The sequence below is a fragment of the Chionomys nivalis genome, chromosome 1, assembly GCF_950005125.1.
Source record: "Chionomys nivalis chromosome 1, mChiNiv1.1, whole genome shotgun sequence".
Taxonomy (NCBI): Eukaryota; Metazoa; Chordata; class Mammalia; order Rodentia; family Cricetidae; genus Chionomys; species Chionomys nivalis.
In genome coordinates this window covers 137020619-137044373 of record NC_080086.1, presented here as the reverse complement: position 1 = coordinate 137044373, position 23755 = coordinate 137020619, and the positions used below count along the sequence as shown (strand labels likewise).

At 46.5% G+C, this 23755-nt stretch overlaps 1 protein-coding gene across 1 annotated transcript in view; it reads right to left on the bottom strand.

The window, feature by feature from the left end:
- Positions 1 to 892: 892 nt before the first annotated feature.
- The window catches only part of Hadha (hydroxyacyl-CoA dehydrogenase trifunctional multienzyme complex subunit alpha), a 35059-nt gene continuing 12196 nt past the window's right edge, over positions 893 to 23755 (bottom strand). Inside the window, exons 7-20 of the mRNA XM_057768505.1 lie at positions 21865 to 21967; positions 17372 to 17494; positions 16665 to 16783; positions 14196 to 14252; positions 11972 to 12081; positions 10608 to 10742; positions 9536 to 9707; positions 5169 to 5255; positions 4301 to 4441; positions 3869 to 3937; positions 2967 to 3162; positions 2300 to 2414; positions 1489 to 1634; positions 893 to 1406 (exon numbers count right to left, since the gene is read on the bottom strand). Of these exons, the coding sequence (XP_057624488.1) occupies positions 1261 to 1406; positions 1489 to 1634; positions 2300 to 2414; positions 2967 to 3162; positions 3869 to 3937; positions 4301 to 4441; positions 5169 to 5255; positions 9536 to 9707; positions 10608 to 10742; positions 11972 to 12081; positions 14196 to 14252; positions 16665 to 16783; positions 17372 to 17494; positions 21865 to 21967 (1719 nt within the window). The 3' untranslated portion in view covers positions 893 to 1260. The remainder of the gene's footprint in view (positions 1407 to 1488; positions 1635 to 2299; positions 2415 to 2966; positions 3163 to 3868; positions 3938 to 4300; positions 4442 to 5168; positions 5256 to 9535; positions 9708 to 10607; positions 10743 to 11971; positions 12082 to 14195; positions 14253 to 16664; positions 16784 to 17371; positions 17495 to 21864; positions 21968 to 23755) is intronic.

Below are 23755 nucleotides of genomic sequence, written 5' to 3'. Positions count from 1 at the left end.
AAGTAATTTTTATCATAATTTATACCTTCTTGCTGAGGGAAGACTCAGAAATCAGAGCTCAGTGCCACCAAAGGTCCTGGTGTAACTGCAGCACCGCCAGCTCCCTGAGACACCTGGCCTTGGCCTTTGTGCGGAGAACCAGTTCTGTACCTTCTGGCCATCTACAGATCTACTGAGATGACTCAGCTCTGGAATAGGGCTTCCTAGCAGTGGACGGCAGCTGTTCGGCAGAGCCCAAGATGAGCTCCCTCACAAACGGGACAGGCTGGAGTCAGCACCATCTGGGTTTAGAAGGCAAAGTGTGATGGGACCCGAATTAGGATTCTGTACTGACTCAGTGGAACCGTTAAGAGCCCAGCACTGCTTATACAACTAGGTCCTGTTCCCAGTTGAGTGTGAGAACTTTACCACCAAGTGGGGGTGGGATGAACTGAGGCCACAGAAATGAGGTGGGGCTGGATCTGCAAGCATCCATCATCTTTGCGAGATTCCAAAGCACCAGGCAAACGTTATCTTCTGTATAACTCTCTCCCACAAACATCCTGAGAAGCCAGGGATGAGCATGCCAAGGAAAAAACTGCATACAATGCAGTGAGGAAATGAATTTGGGGGAAGAAGTATCTTTCGCATCCTGGTACACCATGCCCCTACTGTTCCCAGTGCTCTCACTGACCAGGGCTACAACTGGGCCATAGACAGCCCAGCCAAGGCACTTAGGCAGTCAAGCTTCAAGACATGGGCACAGAAAGTCTGTTTTCTGGCATCACAATCCCCCTCTCAAGCAGCTGCCTCAACATCTCCCAACACATTCCTGCTCCACAGCACAGGGCTTTATTACTGAAGGGGGTGCTTAAACAGACGGGCAGACAAGAAAACAGAGCAGGCAGGCAGAGGCCAACAGTCTGGATTTTATTGTCACCCTGTGTTTGGCTGGGTGCAGAAATGCCCTCCTCACTGCCAGTCCCCACTGGCCTCCTGGGGGGTACAGGCAGCAGATGTTCTGGGTTGTTTGTAGCTGCTGCTCTGGGCCTCAGGCAGGCTGGCGAAAGGAGCACAGTGGGGCTCACCCTCCAACATGAAGTACAAAGGCTTAATTCACAGTCAGACTTCACCAGGAGGAAGAGCTGGTCAGGGCTGAAGGCACTGAGGGAGGAGCAGACCCAAGGCCTGGTCTTTCTCCTGAAAATCTAGCCAGCACGACACAATGCGCACTGCCAGGTCTGGGTTAGTGCATGGACGGGGCAGGATGGGAGGGCCTGCTCACTGGTAGAACTTCTTGCTGGGGGTGTTTGCATGGTCGAGGAGCAGCTGGCATGGGGTGAACTGTATTCCGTAGGCAGACTCATACTTCCGGAGCCGGTCCACTACCTTCTGCGCACCGTACAGATCCACAAAGCGGAAGGGCCCTGAGCAGAGACAGGACATTAGCGAAAGGGACATAACAAGCGCAAAGATAAAGGAAGTCAGGCTCCCAGCCTTCACACTGACCTCCGAGACAAGGGGGAAAGCCAAGCCCAAACACTGCTCCGATGTCTCCCTCCGCAGGTGTGGCCAGGATCCCTTCCTGTAGGCACAGGACTGCCTCATTCACGAACCTCAATATCACACGGTACTGGATGTCTTCGTCAGAGGAGCTGAGGAAAAGAAGGAGCAGAAGGAACATTTAGCTAGGGAAAGAATGGGAGGAGCTGGAATATAGCATGTGGGGTGGGGGGAGTCTTAGGGAGTCCAGTAGCCAGGATGGACCACGCCATCCTGAAAGATGACACAGCCTTTCTCTTGGAAAAGGGGGTGAGACTTTCTCTAACTGATGTGAAAATGAGCACCCAAAATGGCCTGACACAGAAGTTTCATTCACCATTACCTGACAGATGAGCAATAGCAGTGTGTTCCCAAACTAACAAAGAGCAAGAGGGGGGGGCTACACAATCCATCTTCCATCTTCACAGGCAAGGCTTGTAGCTGGGCGGTGGTGGCGCACGCCTTTAATCAAAGCATTCGGGAGGCAGAGGCAGGTGGACCTCTGAGTCCGAAGCCAGCATGGACTAGAGACAAAGTTCCAGGACAGCCAGTGCTACACAGAGAAACCCTGTCTCAAAAAACCAACACAAACACGGGCAAGGCTTGCCCTAGGCCTGGTCAGTTCTCACCTGGACACCTAAGCTGCGGGCGGATGCAGGGAGTTTAGCTGTAGTGTTTTGCTAGCTTTGGGTCATAAAGAGAACAGAAAAAGGGCCCCGGAGCTGTGAGCTACCAGAGAAACATCGTTTCTGTGCTATAATCACTCCAGTCGACTTACACCTCGGGCTTGGCAGCCAGTCTCAGGCTCGCCAGGATGCCGTCCATTTCCGAGTTCAGGCTCTTATTCTTTGACCCCTCCTGATAGATGTAGAAGCCCTTCCCAGACTTGCGACCTGAGAGAAGAAAGAGACTGCCAGTTGTTGTCCCTCCCCCAGCTGAGAACTCATGTCTGCTGGGTGCTGGGAGCTTCTAGCACTCTGCTGCACCCCTCAGCACCTGCGTCCAGCCAACTGAGCCGTTTAGTCCTGATGGCTGGCAGAGAAGTGCCTGGTGCATGGACATCTGAATCTGAACAAGCGAGTCCACCCTCCACCCCTAAACTTTAGTGTCCAAACAGGAGGTGATCTACTGCAGTCTTAATGCTATGTTCTGAATGGGAAGGCCGAGCTCCCTACACATGGCCAGGGCACAAGGTCACGCCTGGATACAGAACTTGCTCCGATAGTGTCAGACCTTGGCAGGGGAATATGCTGATCTATCTGGCATACACAGCAGAGTCCTGTAAGCCTCACTCTGTCTTTCCCCCTGATCTACACACCCAGCCTAAGGCATTTCCTATGACCAGGGCTCTGTGTTCAGGAAACTCTCCTCCCCGCTCTCTGCTCACGCACAGCCACTCAGAACTCGATAACTAACAGTGTTACTCGTGTCTTGTGGCTACTCACCCAAGAAGCCCTTGGAGACCATCTGCTTCAGCAGTTCTATGTTGCCACCTCCGAACCGCTCCCCAAAGGCTTTGCCTAGGTCTTCTGCTACATGCTGGGCTACATCCACACCTACTTCGTCTGCCAGGGTGGCAGCACCCACAGGAAAGCCAAAGCCTGTGGTCAAGGTGTCCAGCTTTTTAGGGTCAACTCCTTCCTAAACAGGAAGTAAAGCAGGGGCCTCAGAGCACAGTTACCTCATCCCCCCATAGGAGGACTGCCTGTAATAACCCATGGACACAGCCTCGTGCGAAACCCACTTCTTTCTTAGATATCACCTGGCCAGGTCCAGAACCAGTGCTTCACCCCAAAAGCACAAGAGGAAACCCTGACACTTCCCCACACTCTTTAAGACCGCTGAGATGACCAGGTTACTCGGTTCTTGCTCGCAATTCTGAATCTCAGGACTGAAGAGATGCCATAGCTTCCAGGACTCCAAGGCTAGGGACGTGCCCAGTGAAGAGAATCCTCCTTGCCATGAAATGATCTGGATGGCTATGGAAGGGTGTGTACATGCGTGCGTGCGTGCGTATCTGTGGATACAGTGGTAGTCAGGCCAAGCAGGCTCCGGTCTGAAGGTCCTCACCCCAGGGATACAGACACAGTGTGTCTGAGCATTCTGGGCGGCCTTTGGCTCCTTCAGTGGTCAGGGAGCTAAGAGAGCGGTGTTAACATTCTGCCTATTGGGCAGTCTCCACCCTGAGATTTCCTGTTCCAGTGTGGGGAGGAGGGCACAAAAGGGCCTCCAGGGAAAAGCAGTGGTGTATTCTGGGCGAGCCTATCCCTTATCTGAACATTTTCAGCTTGGAGAACAGAGTGAAAGATCTGACGAGGTCTCAAACATTCCACAGAACAATACCCACCTGAAGGATTCGTATGACTTCAGACATCATGGGAGCAAGACACCTGGTGGTGTAGAAGCCGGGTCCATCCTGCCCAGGGAGAGGAAGAGAGCTCACAGATGGTCCTGCTCTGCTTCAACTACCCCTGTCCACACCCAGTCTCCCTTCCCCAGTTTCAGCTGACTTACTCTCCCCAGAATGCTCAGTGTTAAGCTGGAGAGGAAGCCATCCTGAACAGTCTGGGTTGCATGTAACCTTTGGGGTCTGGAATCGCTGGTGAGGACCTGTCAGAGCCTAGATCCACTGCACCTACCCCACCTCGGCCAAACAGTCAATACTCCTGTCCATTTCAGAGGCAGCCCAACGGTCAGGGTTCTAGAGGCTGCACTTCCCCTAGAATAGCCATCCCAGTTACGGGGGCTCAGGAAATCTGCTGCTGCTTCCGGGCCTCACCTTCACCACAATGATGACTTTGCCCTGCTTGAGACCCACTGCCACGGCAGAGGCTGTGGTGTCCTTGGAGGTTTTGTCTGTCGTGATGATTTCCAGAAGCTGCATCTTGTCCACGGGAGAGAAGTAGTGCATGCCAATCACCTGGTGAGGGAGCCACACCAACAGATGACCAGTGCAGACGGGAGAACCCAACTGTGCCTGGCTCGCTAGGGAGACACTGGAGAGAAAGGTCTGTGGCCAGGAATACTGCTGTCTAGTCCAGAGGCTTGGGTCTGTGGTCTCATAACCAGCTGCTCTCTTTCCCTGAGCCTTCTGCCACCCGCAGCCCGCCTCTATCATGTCCACCACATCGCCCTGCTGTGTGCTGGGAAAGCTGACTGTTGTTCACTCATCCACACTGCGTGAGGAGGAAGACACAGGCTTGTGTGGTTTGGAGACAAACCTAGTATTAGCAATGCTGGCTGTTTAGAGATTGTTTTGTTTTGTATTTCTTGTCTCTCTGGCTGATCAGCTGAAGCCACTATTGTCTTCCCAAGAAGGGAGGAATTTTGCCTTTCCCAGCCTAAGCAGTTACCACACTGCACTATAGCTAAACTGCATAGTGCTTTTTGGTTTAGGGCCTATCCTTTAACACCTAATTCTAAGTTAAAGGGAGTTTAATAGTTTAAACTTGAAAAACAGCTACCATGGGGGACGCACACCAGCCACCAAGTGTACCCAGCTGTAGTAATCCATCGATTCCTACACCTGTGGATCATGCCGTTCAGTCTTTGGGAACCGCCCCCATCCATCCCACAATCTATACTGGTCCTTTCCCGGCTTGTATTCTGAAGCAGTAAGACATCTGAGGGCTTTCTGTCCACATTACCTTCTCAGGTCTTTTGCTGACAGAAGCAATCTGATTGATTGGCAGAGCAGATGTGTTGCTGGCAAAGATACAGTGCTCTGGAGTCACCTGCAAGGGGGAAACGTATTAGCATCTGCCAGGTAGGCCTAGGATGGCAGTCCACAGCACAGCTGAGACACCCGGGCCCGGTCTACTCCCTCATCTGTACTTGCTTACAACACAGACAGAACTCATCCAGACACCACGAGTCACCTAGAAGCTCTTCTTAACCGAGCTGTCCTCTAGTGATGGTCTATCCTGCCCTAGAGACTATATCTCAGCACTTGGTAAACACGATGCCTTAGATGAACGCCAAAACAATGACTTGAATTAAATTTCACTAAGGCGGAACATGGGTGCCAACCCCTCTTGTTATCTGGATGTGCTCGAGTCTGGAAGGTTACAATATTCCCTAGCCCTGCTCACCTTTAATAAGCCAGAAAGTGTACAGCACTTCACTCTAATAGTGTCAGTAAAGAGCAGGGTCCGCTGTAACCTTCCTGCAGCACACAAATCCCATCGACTGTTAGCTGCACGGGCTGTCTCTGCACTGTCCCTACACAATGTTCAGCGTCATATCTACCATCTCAACTTATTCAAGTTTTCTGACACTTGGATGCGAAATATGAAAGGCATCTCTGTTAAATTTGCACAAATCTGAAAAAAAAAAAAAAGGCCTAGCAGTGGAGGTCACAACTTTAATCATAGCACTCAGAAGGAAGAAGCAGGCAGATCTCTGTGAGTTTGAGGCCAGCCTGGTCTACAAAGCGAGTTCCAGGACAGCCAGAGCTACATGGAGAAACCCTTACTTGGGGAAAATCTTTTTTTGCACAAGTCTGGCATAGACAGAATGAAAACACTAGACTGAAGGTTGAAGATTTAACACACCCAAAAGTTGACTACAAAATGTTAATTATGACAGAGATAAAGGTGAATCATTAAGGTAAATCAAAACAAAAACAAAAAACCTCCAAGAATTGTATAGGCATTAGATGAACAAAACAAGGCTTGTGATGAAGATCTTGCATCTTTGTTTTTTGTTTGTTTGTAGCCTGGGCTAGCCTCAAACTCACAGGGATCTGCCTGCCTCTGCCTCCCAAATGCCAGGATTAAGGGTGTGTGACACCATCATCAGGCCGAGACTATGATTTTAACTAAGCAGAGTGGAATTTGAGTTGGCAGTGTGGTGTGCCCGTGAGAGTAAACACAGTCACTTAGCTGTTAGCATGGTATCAAGGCTGAGGGAAAAGTCCTCTTGGGGCTAGAGATGTCCCAGTAGGTAGGGTGCTCGCCTAGCATGCATGAAGGCTGGACTGGGTCCCCAGCACCACATAAATTGGGCACAGTGTTGTAGGCCCATAATCCTAGCACTTGGGAAGCAGAGGTGGGGGATCTGAAATTCAAGGCCATCCTTGGTTACATGGTGAGTTCAGGGCCAGCCTGGGGGGGGGGCGGTCGGTCGGTCTGTCTGTCTGTCTGTCTGTCTGTCTGTCTGTCTGTCTGTCTATCTATCTTCTACTCTAGGAAAAGCAAATCATTTTCTCCAGAGATGGCTGGCAACAACCTCATGGGAAGTCTATTTCCCATGCTCTGAATGAGGGCTGGCTGTGATTGATTCTTAACAACAGAAGCATGGTTACTGGTCTCAGGTCTCACTGCAGTTCTGCAGAAACCATTTTGGCTCTTGGAGAACCTTATTATAGAGAAGTTCTAGCCATGGGAGAAGGGAGGCCATGGGGTAGGCACTGGACACCCAACCAGGTTTTCAAATGACTGCACTCCCACCAGCCGACTGTCTGCACTCCCACCAGCTGACTGTCTGCACTCCCACCAGCCGACTGACTGCACTCCCACCAGCCGACTGACTGCACTCCCACCAGCCGACTGACTGCACTCCCACCAGCTGACTGCACTCCCACCAGCCGACTGTCTGCACTCCCACCAGCCGACTGTCTGCACTCCCACCAGCCGACTGCACTCCCACCAGCCGACTGTCTGCACTCCCACCAGCCGACTGTCTGCACTCCCACCAGCCGACTGACTGCACTCCCACCAGCCGACTGCACTCCCACCGGCCGACTGACTGCACTCCCACCGGCCGACTGTCTGCACTCCCACCGGCCGACTGTCTGCACTCCCACCGGCCGACTGTCTGCACTCCCACCGGCCGACTGTCTGCACTCCCACCAGCCGACTGACTGCACTCCCACCAGCCGACTGCACTCCCACCGGCCGACTGACTGCACTCCCACCGGCCGACTGTCTGCACTCCCACCGGCCGACTGTCTGCACTCCCACCGGCCGACTGTCTGCACTCCCACCGGCCGACTGACTGCACTCCCACCGGCCGACTGACTGCACTCCCACCGGCCGACTGTCTGCACTCCCACCGGCCGACTGACTGCACTCCCACCAGCCGACTGTCTGCACTCCCACCAGCCGACTGACTGCACTTCCACGAGTGACACAGCCCTGAAATGGTGTTTAGGGCACTGTCTCTACAGAACCTGGTCACACGGCAGAAGTATGGAAACGAGTTGTTGTCAGGAACCAGCTTAGTTCTATGGCGGGTAAGAGACAACTACTTGAATCACCAGTAGACTCAGCTTTGAAATTTTCTTAAAACCAGCAAAAGGCCAGGTGCAAGGATGGGCATGATGCTGAGCCAGAGGTCTTCCATCCCAAGTTTTGGACTTTCTTTTTTTTTTTTAAGATTTATTTATGCTTGTATGAGTACTATCTGCATGTACACCTGCACACCAGAAGAGGGCACTGGATCCCATTACGAATGACTGCTTCACCACAGTTCACAGCCATGGCCACCAGCATTGCCAACTCAGTACCGTTCACTTCCTCGGCTAGTCTAGCTGTGATCTTTCTTATGCTTGGATTACAGCCATTTCTCCTTTCCTAGACTTTTCTTTCTACCACCCACAACAAATACACACCTTGTTCACATCATCTATCTTTTTTGTTTTTGTTTTGTTTTGTTTTTTGAGACAGGGTTTCTCAGTAGCTTTGGAGCCTGTCCTGGAACTAGCTCTTGTAGACCAGGCTGGCCTCGAACTCACAGAGATCCGCTTGCCTCCGTCTCCCCAGTGCTGGGATTAAAGGCATGCACCACCTCTGGGCATGTCATCCCATTTTAAGAATAGACTATTAGACACCCCTCACCTTGCCGCCTGTGGCAGATGAGAGAGCTAGCCTTGATATCTTAAGAGTGGGAGAGCTGTCCCTGCCCCTCACCTGGGTAGCACAGTAGAGCTGGGCCTGATGGTGGAGGTGTGGGAGTCGACCCCGAGGTTAAGAGTAGAAGACTGACCCCACCCCTTGCTCACTGCTGCAAGGGGTGAACTAGCAGGGCAGTACTGGAGAGTGCACCCTGGTGGTGAAGTCGGGACAGCTGGTGGGCTGACCAACGCCTCAACTTCCCAGGCCCAGAACCAGGTTGGCTCACCCCAACATCTACCCTATCTCTGATCTGCTGGAGCACATGAAGGGGCCGGTCCTACAGATACAAAGCTGCACGACCTCTGTGACACAGGGCCACAACAGGATATCTAAGAGGAGTCCCAGTGAGGGTCCAGCCTCTACAGTGTAGTAGAAACCAGAGGCCTTGAACTGGACCAATGCCTCTTTGCAATGAATGCTTACAAGTAAAGATATCTGGATAAAAGGGTTTACTGTGTGTCTCATTGTGTTCACTACAGCTTCCATGACAAGACTGCTTTTTCCTCCCCGCCCCTTTCTTTTTCTCCTATATTTTATTTTATTCTTTTTTTTTGTGGGGGGGAGGGTTGCAAGGGCAGAGGGCAGATACAAAGGGACGGGGAAATAAATGGGATCAAGATGCATGAAGTGAAAGACACAAAGAATAATTTAAAAGTTAAAAAAAAAAAAAGATTGAGCTAATTAGGACACTCAGGGGCAGGACCAAAGGAGCACCACCACAGAAGAGCATCCAAAACTGTCTGGAGAAAGCGTCCTTAGTCCCCACTGGAAACTTCCTCTCTCCTACCTGAGTAAGGTTAACAAGCCCTGTGCTTAGAACAGGGTACTTCATTTTCTTCCCTCAGGATTTAGACCTGAGCTTTCTCATGCACACTGTGTGTGTGCACTCACATAAAAACTTACACTTGGGGCCGGCAAGACCTCAGTGGGTAAAGGCAAAGCACCTGCCTCAAGCTGGACAGCCTCAATTTGACCCCTGGGTCCCACATGGTGGAGGAGAGAAACAGTTCCCGCAAGCTACCCTCTGACTCCACACATGGGCTATGGCGCGTGTCCCCTCCCAATACAGCCCCACCTCAGTGTCCTCTGGGAGTCAAGGGTGAGGAGCCCTTACTTACGCCTTCTACTTCCTTCAACACTTTGTGCTTAACAGCGAGGTCCTCAAAAACAGCCTCGATCACCATGTCGGCCTTCTCAAAACCCTTGTAGTCGAGCTGCCCAATCAAGTTGCTGAAGATGAAATCCCTTTCGAATGATGTTAGGGCTTTCTTCTTCACTTTGTCATTCAATCTAAAAAGAACACATTTTTAGAGTGGAAGAATAGGAGACTGGAGGCCACACAGTTGCTACGTGGGTTTAGAAAATCTGAGGTTACATCATTATTCCCATTTTGAGGAGGTTGAGTGCTCAGAGATACTGGGGTTAAATGGTTATTAAGGAGGGAGGTTATTACCACTTGAAGTCACGTTGGACCCCAGGCACATAGTCTTTCTACCATAAAGTATCTCTATACAGTCAATGTTCAAGCTACACAATCCTCTTAGGAAACACAAATGCCCTCACTCGGCAAAAAGTCCCAAGCAGGATGGTCTAGTGCAGCCAGCTCATCCATCATGCTTGTGTAGAAAACTGGGCTGAAGCAACCTCAGTTTGGCTGAGCTGACGCCACTTCCTCTGAGCAAGACTGGGACTGCACAGGGAGAAGGACAGCCACCCTCTGTTATTTTAAAACACTTGTGTAGCTGTTATTTGGATTTTCTGTAGATGCGGTGTATTGCCTGCAGACAGCAGGCCTCTGTCTGCACTCACAGGCTCACAGGCAAGGGCTCAGCACACATTCACTCACACCTCCCCTCAGCCCTCTCAGAAGAGTGTGCAGGCTCTGGGATCCTCTCCACTGGCAACTACATGCAAACCTCAGCCAAATCAGACACCCGAGAATTATTAGTTTCACACCAAAGGATAATTAAATGACATTTAAAATATCTACAACACTGAAAGGCCTATCATATTTATAAGAAAAAGAGTTGCAAGAATAATTAGTATTTCTAAACAACAAAGGAAACTTTGGTAAAACAATAGAGCATGGGGCTCATGTTCAGGAAAAAGGAATCTGTGATGAAAAACAAAACAGTAAGCGGACCGCCCTGCCCCAGACAGTTTCCCTCCTGGTAGAAGCAGCAGACTTACCCTTTGAACACCTGCTGCTGTCCCCGGCCTAGCCCCGTCACTGTGGTGTCTTTAAGCAGAGTTTTGAGTCCCTTATCCACAGAGACCTGGGCGATTCCAGCTCCCATCAGCCCTGCACCGAGGATGGCTAGATGCCTGGAAGGAGACGATCAAATGATTCTGGTGAGCATCTCAAGCATTTTAGTAGCTGGGGAACACCAGCCATGCTGTCCCCTAACAAACCAGTCACACCGGGCACAAGTCTAACAGCTTTTGATGATTTCTATCTACATAAAATTTCTGATTTTTTGGTTTTGTTTTTTGAGACAGGGTTTCTCTGTAGCTTTGGAGCTTCTCCTGGAACTAGCTCTGTAGACCAGGCCGGCCTCAAACTCACAAAGATCCTCCCGCCTCTGTCTCCCGAGTGCTGGAATTAAAGGCGTGTGCCACTACCACCTGCTTAATTTTTGATTTTTAAAGACAAACGTGAAACTCCCTGGGTGTAAAGAACTGGTCTTTCTGTGAAGGTAGAGCTCCACCACCTTCCAGCTGTGCTCAGAGCTCACAGGAAACCAGGTCTAATCTTGCAGAGATCTGTCTGTAGACTAATCTGTCAGTGACTTCCTAGTGACGTTAACTTTTTTGTCATTCTCCCTTCTCCCAAAATCCATGGCCCTGAAGCCACAATACTTCAGGCTCCTTACTAGTAGATTTTAGGTTTTTGCTTTTTTGTTTGTTTTGAGAGAGGGTCTTAGTAGCCTAGGTTGGCCTTGAACTCTTCCTGAAGAGAATGACCTTGAACTTCTGATCCTCCTGCTTTCACCTCCTGAGTTCAGGGATAATAGTAGCACGTCACCGCACTTGGTTTACTGGTACTGGGAACTGAACTCGGGACTCCTGTATGCCCCGTAGGTATTTACTCACCTTTGGTCTGGGAAGTAAGACCTACACCAGACCACTAGAAAATCAATATGAAATAAGAGAGTTCTATAGGGGCTGGAGAGATGGCTCAGTTGTTAAGAGCACTGGCAGCTCTTCCAGAGGACCCAGGTTTATTTCCCAGTACTCACAAGGGAGCTCATGACTGTCTGTAACTCTAGCTCCAGGGGATCTGACACCCTGACACAGACATGAATGCAGACAAAACACTAACGAACATAAAATTTAAAAAAAGAAAGAAAAGAAAGCTTAGTAAAGCTGGTAGAAGGACCTAGATAACTCAGAGCATCTTGGAATAAAGGTTCTCTTGTGCGCAGGGCAGAAATAAAAGCTCTACTGTGTGCAGGGCAGAAGAGGCTGAGGACAAATCTAGTTCTGTGGATGCTCAGACACCTACACACTTGGTGCAAAGCAAGTGCACAGGATTTCTAGGCAGGGCAGCTTACTGAACATTCTTTTGTGGTACTCCAAATTTATTCTTCTTGCACAGGACCTGGCCATTATAAAGTCCCATCAGTGCCTTCGATTCTTTGGTCAGGGCAAGCTCTCCGAATTTCTGAAAGGTAAAGGGAAGAAAGAAAGGTGGAACTTCAGGGTCTAGTAATGGGGATGTCTTCGGTTCATTCTCTGCAGAGCAGAGGCAACACCCCATGCCTCAGTTCCACAGGCATCTCAGTGAACCCGGGTGCAGCTTCAGCTCCCCTGCTACTGGTGCTCTCTTTATTGTCTATCCCCCTCTGGAGCACTTCTCACTTTGAAGGAGGTCGGTCGGTCGGTCGGTCGGTCGGTCGGTCGGTCGGTCCGTCCGTCCGTCCGTCCGTCCGTCCGTCCGTCCATCCATCCATCCATCCATCCATCCATCCATCCATCTATCTATCTATCTATCTATTTTTGTTTTTTGAGACAGGATACTCTGTGTAGCCCTGGCTGTCCCTGGAACTTGCTTTGTAGAACAGGCTGAACTTTGAACTCACAGAGATCCTCCTGCTTCTGCCTCCCAAGTGCTGGGATTAAAGGTGTGCGCCAGTACAACCAGCTTTGAAAGAGGTTTTTACTATAACTGAGCCCTCAGATTCTTTACAGCAGAGGAGTGGTAACCTTTGCCAAGGTTCTAGCCAGTGGTTCTCAATCTTCCTAACATGTGACCCTTTAATACAGTTCCTCATGTTTTGCTGATCCCCAACCATAAAATTATTGTTGTTGCTACTTCATAACTGTAATTCTGTTACTGTTATGAAATCTAATGTAAATATCTGATATGACAGATTCAATGCAATGCCCATCAAAATCCTAGCAAAATTCTTCAAAGACCTTGAAAGAAGTACTCAACTTCATATGGAAAAGCAAAAAACCCAGAATAGCCAAAACAATCCTGTACAATAAAAGAACTTTTGGATGCATCACAATCCTCGACTTCAAACTCTACTACATTGCTACAGTACTGAAAACAGTCTGATATTGGCATAAGAACAGACAGGAGGTCCAGTGAAACTGAATAGAAGATCCAGATATCAATTCATACATCTTCGAACACCTGATTTTTGACAAGGAAGCAAAAATATCAAATGGAAAAAAGAAAGCATATTTAACAAGTGGTGCTGGTGGGCTGGAGAGGTGGCTCAGAGGTTAAGAGCACTGACTGCTCTTCCAGAGGTCCTGAGTTCAATTCCCAGCAACCACATGGTGGCTCATAACCATCTGTAATGAGATTTGGTGCCCTCCTCTGGCCTGCAAGTATACATGCAAAATGAACACTGTATATGTAATAAATAAATCTTTATTAAAAAAAAAAAACAAGTGGTGCTGGCATAACTGGATATCAACATGTAGAAGAATGAAAATAGACCCATATCTATCACCATGCACAAAGATCAAGTCCAAATGGATCAAAGACATCAACATAAAGCCAGCCACACTGAACCTCATAGAAGAGAAAGTGGGGGAAGTACACTTGAACGCATTGGCACACAGAACCACTTCCTAAATAGAACCCCAGCAGCACAGACACTGAGAGAAACAATTAATAAATGGGACCTCCTGAAACTGAAAAGCTTCTGTAAAGCAAAGGACACGGTCAACAAGACAAAACGACAGCATACCATTAACTTTCGAGAAAAGCAAAAGGGGCGATACTGGTTGACGTGTGCTTCTTTGTTTCTGAGCGCAAGACAGTTTTCTTCTCTAATTTATCAAAAACGCTGCATCTCTAAGTCTCAGTAAGCAATATATATATATATATATATATATATATATATATATATATATATATAAATCAGTGTTTGCTTTTCCCTTTTTCTCTGTGGTCTTGGGTTGGACCTAGGGCCTTGCACCTGCCAAACGTAATCGCTCTGCACTGACCTACATCCCAGCCCTCAATGTATGCATTCTGTCACAACAGAATCAGCCAGAGTACAGACTGGAGTCATTCAGGTGATAGGTTCTGAAGCGACTGGCTGCTCTAGTTCTCATCACACCCTCATTACTGAGCACTTTCAAGCATCTGTAGAAACCATCCCATTTCTCAGAAGAATAACCACTGGAAGAAAAAAGTGCGAGCTTTCTTATATAGTCTGTTTTTTACATATAGTATAGTTTATGTACATACATTTTCAGCTTTAAACACAGCTATGGGTCTTTAGTTTTCTACAGTTAAATTGGAGATAATCTTACCTGTGATTCAGCAAGATAACCTGCGTCATCTCCTTGCTCGAGTCCAGCCTTCACAACCTAAAAGCCACAAATATGATTGTTTAGTGCTGGAACAGAATGGCTAATGTAAAATAATGCTGAATAAAATAGCAGTGTGGTCAGGCTTCCAAGAGTAGGGCACTCATCCAGCTTTGTGAGGGCAGGAACGGAACAGAATGCCAGCTGCTCTGGACTAAAGCACCTGTGTCTGAGGCAGCTGCTGAACCGGGGAGGAAAGAGAACCTCAAGCTATTTCTCCAGCTTCTTTCTAAGGACAGTGCTCTCTGTTTGCTTCTCTGTGCTTTCTGTGTGTGTGTGCATGCGTGCGTGTGCGTGTGTGATCTTATTAGTTACAGTAACCCAGAACTCTGTACAACTCAACTTTATATCTGGGGTAAGCGCTGTCCCATGTAACAAAGAAATGACCCCTCAGACCAGGCGGTGGTGGTGCAACCCTTGAATCCCAGCACTTGGGAGGCACAGGTAGATCTCTGTGAGTTTGAGGTCTACAAAGCAACTTCTAGGTCAGCCGGGGCTACACAGAGAAACCCTGTCTCGAACAACAAAAAGAAATGACCTCCAAACCCAAACACCATAATTTATACATATGACCCCAAGTCCATTAAACTCCGATTTCCTGTCATATCTAAACTCATCATCTCTCTCTTTGCCATCCTATTTTTACTTCATTGTATTTCAGAGTTGTAGCGCGCCATGGCGCTCTGTGCACCACGGCGCTGTCAGCTGTCATGTTCTCAGGGTCTGGCACTAAGCCCGTTGCCGCCGTTTGCTAGTGTCCCTAGTAGTAAACAACTTCTGCGCACGCTCGCTACTGGCCCAAGAGTGGTTTGAATCCACCTATTAATTGCTCACACGTCTTGCTCACACGATCGCATCAGTGTGGGCCGAGCCAATCAAGCAATGACACATCAGGCTCGGGGTCTTTTCGCCTCCATCTTATCTTCAGTCTTCTGCGCTCCAATAAAGTACATTCCAAGAAGAATCCTGTTGTGGTCGTCTTCTCTGCCGGCAGAGTTGCGCGCCGCACAGAGTCTTACTCAAATTTACCAAGACAGCAGGCTGACTAGTAGCTCATTTTGTCACTCTAATCCTCTTTGACCCTCGACCATGTACAGGACCAATTAACATTGATTCACTGCTGATAACCTTCTCAAATCTAACTTCAGTCTGCCCTGCTAGAGACACCTCACTGTTCACTGTTAAAAGTGGGTTTCACTGAATGCTCCTTCACCAGCCTCATGCTGCCCATCCTGCCTGGCCCGACTTTCCCTTCACCTACTCTGCACTTCTTTTCAGGCCAGATCCCACGAGTCTCTTCCTCATCTCGATGACTGTGCATTACTGTCTGCTGTTTCACATCTTGTACGGCTAACGGCCTTACCACACATATTGAACTGCCCCAGCCCAGACTGTTAAGATGAAAGCAGATGTGGGTGTCATGTTTCATCTTATTTTCCTGTAGTGCTGGGGACTGAATCTAGAGGCTTCTACAAGCCAGACAAAGGGTCTGCCAGAGATCAACCCTAGCCCATGTTTCATGTGTTAGTAGTCTCCAGTCTTCTACTCAAAATGTACTCTCTAATGGATGCATTCGCCAGTTTTTGTTTTTTTTTTTTTGTTGTTGTTTTTTTTTTTTTTTTTTTTTTGGTTGTTTTGTTTGTTTGAGACTGTCTCTCTATTCTATAATTCTCCATGTAGACCAGGCTGGTCTTGAATTTGGAGATCTGCTTGCCTCTGCCTCTCAGAATGCTAGGATTATGTGTACCACACTGTCTTTTTGTTTTTGTTTGTTTTTAAGACAGGGTCTCTATATAGCTCTGCATTTTCCAATTGTGATTACACATTCTTGAATTTCCCAGTCTGAAAAGCTCTAAGTTGTAAAGTTTTTAAAATTAATTTAAAGTATTTTAAATTTAAAGACCTTTTAATTATCTTCCTTCATCTTTTCATGCTGCCTCTACATCATTAGGTTTTCTTAATAAATATAGAAGTGGGAATGTCTTCTTAGAAAATTATCATTAGCTGGGCATAGTGGTGCACACCTTTAATCCCAGAACTTGGGAGGCAGAAGCAGGAGAATTTTTGTGAGTATGAGGCCAGCATGGTGTACAAGGAAAGTTCCAGGACAGACAGGCATACATGGTGAAACTTTGTCTTGAAAATCAAATCAAATCAAAACAAAACAAACAAACAAACAAACAAGAATTTTATACTGACTGGGCAGTATCCTAGCACTTAGGGACAGAGGCAGGTTGATCTCTGAGTTTCAGGCCAGTCTGGTCTACACAGAGCTACACAGTGAGACTCCTTCTCAAAAAGTAAAACACAAACAAAAAGTACTGATGTACACTGTTTAGAATCACAATGAAGAGTACTGCTTCACCAAAGAGGAAGAAATATGGAGAAGGTGGGTACACAGGGCAGACTCACATCGATTATTTTCAGGGGTGCAGGATAAAGGCCTTTGGTCTGTTTTTTCACCTTTTCTTCAACTGTTTTGTAAATCTGTTGTCTGACAAATGGAATAGTCATTGCATATGACGTCAGCTCTGTAAGGTAAAATGTAGTTATTCACCAACATGAACCAGGGCTCCCTTGTCCATTTGCTCTGCAGACTCCACAGCAATGGAGTATTCTAGCCACATGAAGGAACACAACCTAAATGTTAGCCTCTACAATGCGCTGTCTTTTTTTTTTGGTTTCTCTGTAGCTTTGGAGCCTGTCCTGGAACTCCCTTTGTAGACCAGGCTGGCCTAGAACTCACAGAGATCCGCCAGCCTCTGTCTCCCAAGTGCTGGGATTAAACGTGTGCGCCACCACCGCCCAGCCTACAATGCGCTGTCTTAACGGGCTTTAGTTACTTGTTCCATGTTAAGGTTAAGGCCTGCTCTGGGGACTGCAGCTTTATTATACCATTAAAATCTACTTTTGTTTTAATGTTAAAAATCTTCCAAAATAACAAGCCTTTAAACAATGGCTTTAACAGTCAGTATCAGGTTGAGGATTTGACCACAGGCATAGTGGTGCTCTTTAAGGCTGACTTCATACAGCATAGATAATACATTTACCCCTCTCTCTTTTCTTTTTAGGCAGCATCTCTCAAAGCCCAGCTGTGCGCTGCTAACAAAGACACTTACTGTCCATCAGGCCTTTGCTTTGCTTTGCAGAGACCTTCCGATCAGCCAGGCCTTTGGCAAAAGTAATCGCGACCTCTTCTAGGTATTCAATTGTCCTTTCCTCTGAAGATTTTATTCCTGGTCCTGTAAAAACAGAATAAAATAACAACAACAAAATGATTGCAAGGACTGGAATGTAAGTCAAGCTTGGGCCAGTCCGAGGCAGAGGAAACTCCCACACAGCCCTCCTTTCACACCGAGTGCTAAGCTCTGTGGAACTCTGGACACAATTGTGTGCAAAGGTGCACCAGTGAGCTCTAAGTAGAAGAAAGGTCTCAAACACTGTCAGTCTGTCTTCTGCTTCCACAGGATGTGGTAGGTCTTGTGTGGTCTGTATTACTAGTGCAGAACTAGAAGGAAATTGAAGACCCGAGAAAGCTGTAAACTATTTGTAAAGGTGCTGCAGAAACCCGAGGACTAAAGTTCTAGAAAGAGAACAGTCTATCTTTGGCCATGATTGGTCACTTTGCTCTCTGGTGTGTCATAAACCTTGGGGCATGGACTAACTGGCTACTGGACTTGGCTTGAGCCAAAGGCTGCTACCAGGGGGAAAATAAGACATCAGAGCTCTGGGGTCACAGAGAACAGATTAGAAGGAAGAGGAATACAAAGTCAGTTTCCCTGATGGGACAGCAGTGAGAGGTTCAAAAAGCTGGTGGGATCTCTGGTCCACAAAGTACTTGTCCACAGAACGGGGCTGCAACAACATGCAGCTGTGTTGGCTATAATTTTATGTCAACTCAACACAAGGGAAAATCATCTGGAGGAGGGAACCTCGAGAAAATGCCTCCGTGAGATGGGGCTGTAGGCAAGCCTGTAGGATACTTTCTTAATTAGTGATGGATAGGGTTGGGCCCAGTCCATTGTGGGTGGTGCTGTCTCTGGGCAGGTGGTTCTGGGATCTCTAAGAAAGGAGGCTGAGCAAGCCAGGGAGCAGTACCCCTCCATGGCCTCAGCACCAGTTCCGGCCTCCAGGTTCCTGCCCTGAATGAGTTCCTGTCCTCGCTGCTTCTGATGATGACTATGGAACTGTGGGTGAAATAAACCCTTTCCTCCCCAACTTGGTTTTGGTCAGTGTATTTCATCAAAGTAATTGTGACCCTAAGACAGAAACTAACTTCCCACTTATAGCACCTGCTAGCTTGTGAGCCTATAGGAAGCAGGAATTAGACTATGTGTGCAGCTCAGTGGTATATGGTTAGCACGTGTGAGGCTTCGTTCCACCCTTAGCACCCCAAAACAAACAAAAGTGGCAAAGCTGAGAAATCCAAAGAACAGAATTTTTGGGCTATGAAGACAGACCTCACCCACATTCTCTACTGAAAGTCTGCACGACTACACGGGAAGAAGCGGCTGGAGTGTAAAAAGGCGTCTACGCTCCCGAAGTACTCAGGGAACAAGATCTCAAGAGGAAAAGCCTACTACAAATGAGAACTACTCCTCTAGTAAGACGGCTGTCCTGTCTGAACTCAAGCAGAGAAGGGGGACCAGAACAAAATTTTTAACTTCAAAATGGCCAAAACTCAGAATCCAGAAAAGTCAATAGCATCATAATCTGGCAGGGTGGCCACGGTCACCAGACCGTACACAGAATGCTGCTGAGCATGCAGTAACAACAGGTCTACTCAGGGGGCCAGCCTTGGCCAGCACTGTGCAGCACATCCACAAAAGAAGCACAAAAAGAACATCAGCACAGGACGGCTGGTGGTCTACACCTTTAGGAACAAAGGCCATCCTACTAGGCGAAGAACTATGACCAGCTGAGGTTCTCCCTGAGGGTAAGAATGTGAGACTGGGAAGATGGCATGGGAAACACTGCCTTCCTTATACCACACTTGGAGTGTGGCCAGTGCACCACAGTCCTCGAGGGAGGTACAGATAAGGACAGGTCTCCTGGGATGGCAATGGTCTCACTCTATTTCCATTCCTAGCCCGTATACTTTCCATCCTAGGTCTCTTGGCCTTAGGGCATTAGCTATACTAGGAGAAAAGGAATCTTAAAGGCACTTTCCCCTACTTCCATGCCATTTCCTCTGCCAGGCTCCACAAAGTCTGCTTGTTCAAGGCTTCATCAGCAGTCAGGTGACCCCTCACAACCACGTGTAACTCTGGCTTCATGGGAGCCAATGCCCTCTTCTGGCCTTCAGAGGTACCTGAACACACATGATGGGATACTCATACACAGACAGACAGACAGACAGACACACACACACACACAAAACCTCAAAAAACAAAAGCAAGGGGCTAGAGTGCTGGCTCAGTGGTTAAGAGCACTTGCTGTTCTTGCAGAGGAACAGGGTTTGATTCCTAGCACCCAAATAGTGGTTTACAATTATAGTCAAGTTGCTCTCTTCTGACCCCTGTGAGTACTAGTCATACATGTGCACAGAAATACATGCAAGCAAAACATTCATAAGAAAATAAATTAAGTCTAAAATAATAAAAAATTAAACAAACAACAAAGAAACCTGAAACAAACCCTAAAACTATTTTAGTCAGAACAAAAAACAAAACAAAAGAAAAATAACAACCCTCCAAGCCCATATATGACTTTATGGTTAAGTATGTTAGGTATTTAAGTAAGAAGAAATATCAATTCTACACAAAAATTTCCAGAAAACAAGAGAAAGGAATATTCCACAACTAATTTTATGAGGCCAGCATTACCCTGATACTAACATCATGCAAATACTGTAAGGAAACATAATTAGCCATGACACCATTAACTTTCTTTGCCAGGCATAAAAATCACTTATAAAATTTTAGGTGATCAGGACTGGAGAGATGGCTCAGAGGTTAAGAACACTGGCTGCTCTTCCAGAGGTCCTGAGTTCAATTCCCAGCAACCATATGGTGGCTTACAACCATCTGTAATGAGATCTGGTGCCCTCTTCTGGCCTGGGGACATACATGGAGGCAGAATGTTGTATACACAATAAATAAATAAATAAATAAATAAATAAATCTTAAAAAATTTTTTTTTAGGTGATCAAGCTAGCAATTTGTAAAAAGGATAATGTGTTATCTTTAAGTGGAGTTTACTTTTCAGGGGCAAAGGCTGGCTCAATATCACCATTAGTTTGTCTGTGTGTGTGTTTGTGTACATGTGTACACTCATGTGCTTACATGCCGTGGCTTACATGTGGTGGTCAAAGGATAATTTTGTGGAGTTCGTTCTTTCCTTCAAACTTTATATTGTTTCCAAGGTCAAATTCAGGTCACCAGATTTGTGTGGCAAATGTCTTTACCAGATGGGCCATCTCTCTCTGCCCCTAGAGATTTTTATTATTTTGGTATTTTGAAGATTTTTGTGGATCATGCTACTGGCTTGGTATCTAATGCCTTTCTGATTTAAAAAGCACAAAGATTTCCTCCTTTGCTCTCTTTTGAAAGTGTTCTGGTTTTGTCTCTTTGACATTGGTCTGTGGTCCACTTTAAGTTAGAATTTACATGCAGTGTCTTTTTTCTTTTGCTACCAATACCCAATGTTCTGCACCGTTTGTTAAGAAAATTATTCTAGCCATGTGGATCCTAGAAATTAAACTCAGGTCCCTGAGCATCTCAATAGCTCCTGTTTATTTTCTTGAGGTATGGTCTCACTATGTAGCTCTGGCTTAGAACTTTCTACACTATGTGGCCTAACGTGGCTGAAACTCATGATTCATTTGTTTCAATCTTTAAATGCTGGATTACAAGCATAAACCACCACACTGAGCCTTAAGTAATAGCTAATGATGATATTTAAAAAATACCAGGAGATGAATGTACATTTTAGAGGTTTCTACTGCTAGCAGAAATTGCATGAAAGTAGCACATAAGTAGATACCATATATTAACATTCTGAGGTTGGCTCTTTCCTGTGCTTATTATTATTAAAACACAGGTGGGGATATAGCTCAGTGACAGAGTACTGGCCCAGCGTGCAGAAGACCCTGGTTTGATCCCACATGCTCCAAACAAAAATAAAAACAATAAATAAAACAAAGATCCTCCCACCAGGGACTAAGGGAGGCTTACACATGGATAGTAATACAGCTAATTTATAATTAAACACTAATGATTGAACTGATTCCTATGTTCCTGACATCCATATAATCAATAAATAGAAACCAGGGTGGGGGTTAAAATGATTTAGTATTAGCCGGGCAGTGGTGGCGTATGCCTTTAATCCCAGCACTTGGGAGGCAGAGGCAGGTGGATCTCTGTGAGTTTGAGGCCAGCCTGGGCTACAAGAGCTAGTTTTAGAACAGTCTCCAAAGCTACAGAGAAACCCTGTCTCAAAAAACCAAAAGAAAAAAAACTGATTTAGTATTAGCTCTCAGAAAATGTCACTCCTAAAATACCGTTACTTCTTAAGAGTTTTGAGTTTCATCCAAACTAATATTCAAGTGATCAAATCCTTCAGGAAATAAGCAACTCTATAAGACCCAATTCTGAGTCATTCTAACACTTACCCAGCGGTTCTACCAACTGGTCAACCAATCCCATTTTCTTTGCTCTGTCTGCACGAATGTTTCTACCAGTCAGCATCATGTCAAACGCAGCAGGAACACCCACCTAACATGCAAGCGAGAGCCAGGGCACAGGGGGAAAATGAGGGCGGAAGTTAGTTTACAAATCACAAGTGAACAAACTTTTGAAGAAACGTGGGGCTGGGAGGGGCTCAGTGGGTAAAGATGCTTGCTGTCAAGGCTGACACCCTGAGTTTAATTCCTGGAACTCTCATGGCAGGAGAGAACTGATTCCTGAAAGATGTCCTCTGACCTCCATGTGTGCACCCTTGCACACGAGTGCATGAACACCCAATATAAACAAATAAACATAATCGTTTTTTTCTAAAATAAGGAGAAAAGTCAAACCAGTTTTGTTTTGAAGACAGGGTTTCTTTGTGTAGCCCTGGATGTCCTAGAACTAACTCTGTAGACCCACAGCTTTATGTTCTTTTATCACTAAATTAAATTTTATATACTTACACACTTTTAAGTTTTGAGATTATGTCCAGTTGAAGAAAAAAATGCTTTTATAATATCTTTTAAATTTAATAGCATAAGGAACTGGAGAGGTGGAGAATTCATTTTATATGAACTAAAATTGTAGACTGTCATTCTCAATTTATTTTCATCATTTACACAGTATTTAAAACTAGAGCTGAGGGTGTAGCTCAGTGGTAGTCTTTGCTCGGCATGCATAAGACCATGGGTTCAATTTTCAGGAAGTTAATGCTGAGAATTAACAATGCAGCTCAACTGATACAGTATTGTAGAAAACTGATCTCTAGCCAAGTGTATGGTTTGTTCCATAATCTTGGAAAGCTGAGGCAGGAGAATGGTAGACTCAAGGTGTGTCTGAGTTGTAGAGAAGACTCTGATTCAGAACAAAACAACAACAACAAAACAAAACCAGCTAGGTATGGAGGCACACAACTTTAATCCTAGTACTCAGGAGGCAGAGGCAAAAGAATCTCTGAGTTCTAGGCCAGCCTGGTCTACACAGTGAATTCCAGGACAGTCAGGACTACATAAAGAGACCCTGGTTTAAAAAAACAAACAAGAAAGCAACCAAAAACAATAACAAAAAAAAGCATAAAAACAAAAGTGAAAGAACTCCTAGTAATGTAAGTAAATGAAATTCAACAAAACTTTTTGTGTCAAGACATCTTCTGGACAATTCTTACAAAGAAATGTGTATTATTTATTTTGATAACTAGATTGGTATGTGTTATTTCAGCACTCAGGAGGGTGAGGCAGGGGGACAGACAAGAGTTTGAGGCCTGTCTAGGCTACAGGATGAAGCTTTTGATCAAAATCAAAACCAACCAAATGAAGCAAAACCTTCCTTTCTCCATTTGCACTTGTGTGGGCTTCTAGGCTCAGCTGCTCCATTGTGCCCTTCTCACTGAGAAGTCTACAGTGCTGGGCGCTGCGAGGCTCTGCCCTCTGCTTTGATAGGAAATCTCTCCGCAGCCTCCAGGGATGACTCTCCTTCTCCTTTCCTAGAAATTCAGAGGCTTACTGATCTTTTTTGGTCCTCTGACTACAGCAAGGACATGGTCTAAATCAGAGAATTATGAGAAAGCTGTCTCATACTTATCATGAACTATGACCCATGGCTTTGAAAAACTATTAGGGCGATACCGTGAGAGGAGGAACAATTAATGTTTTGGAAAAGCAAGGCTTATCACCTTAATCCTTTAACAACAATTCTGTAGAACTGAAAAACTATCAGGAATGAAGAAAAAAAATCTCTCAATAATCCTCTATACTCCTAACTTATTTGGTTTCTGAATTTTACAGTGAGTGTCTATATTATGTACTTTGTAGAAGATGGAGTAAATCCAAAGGGTAT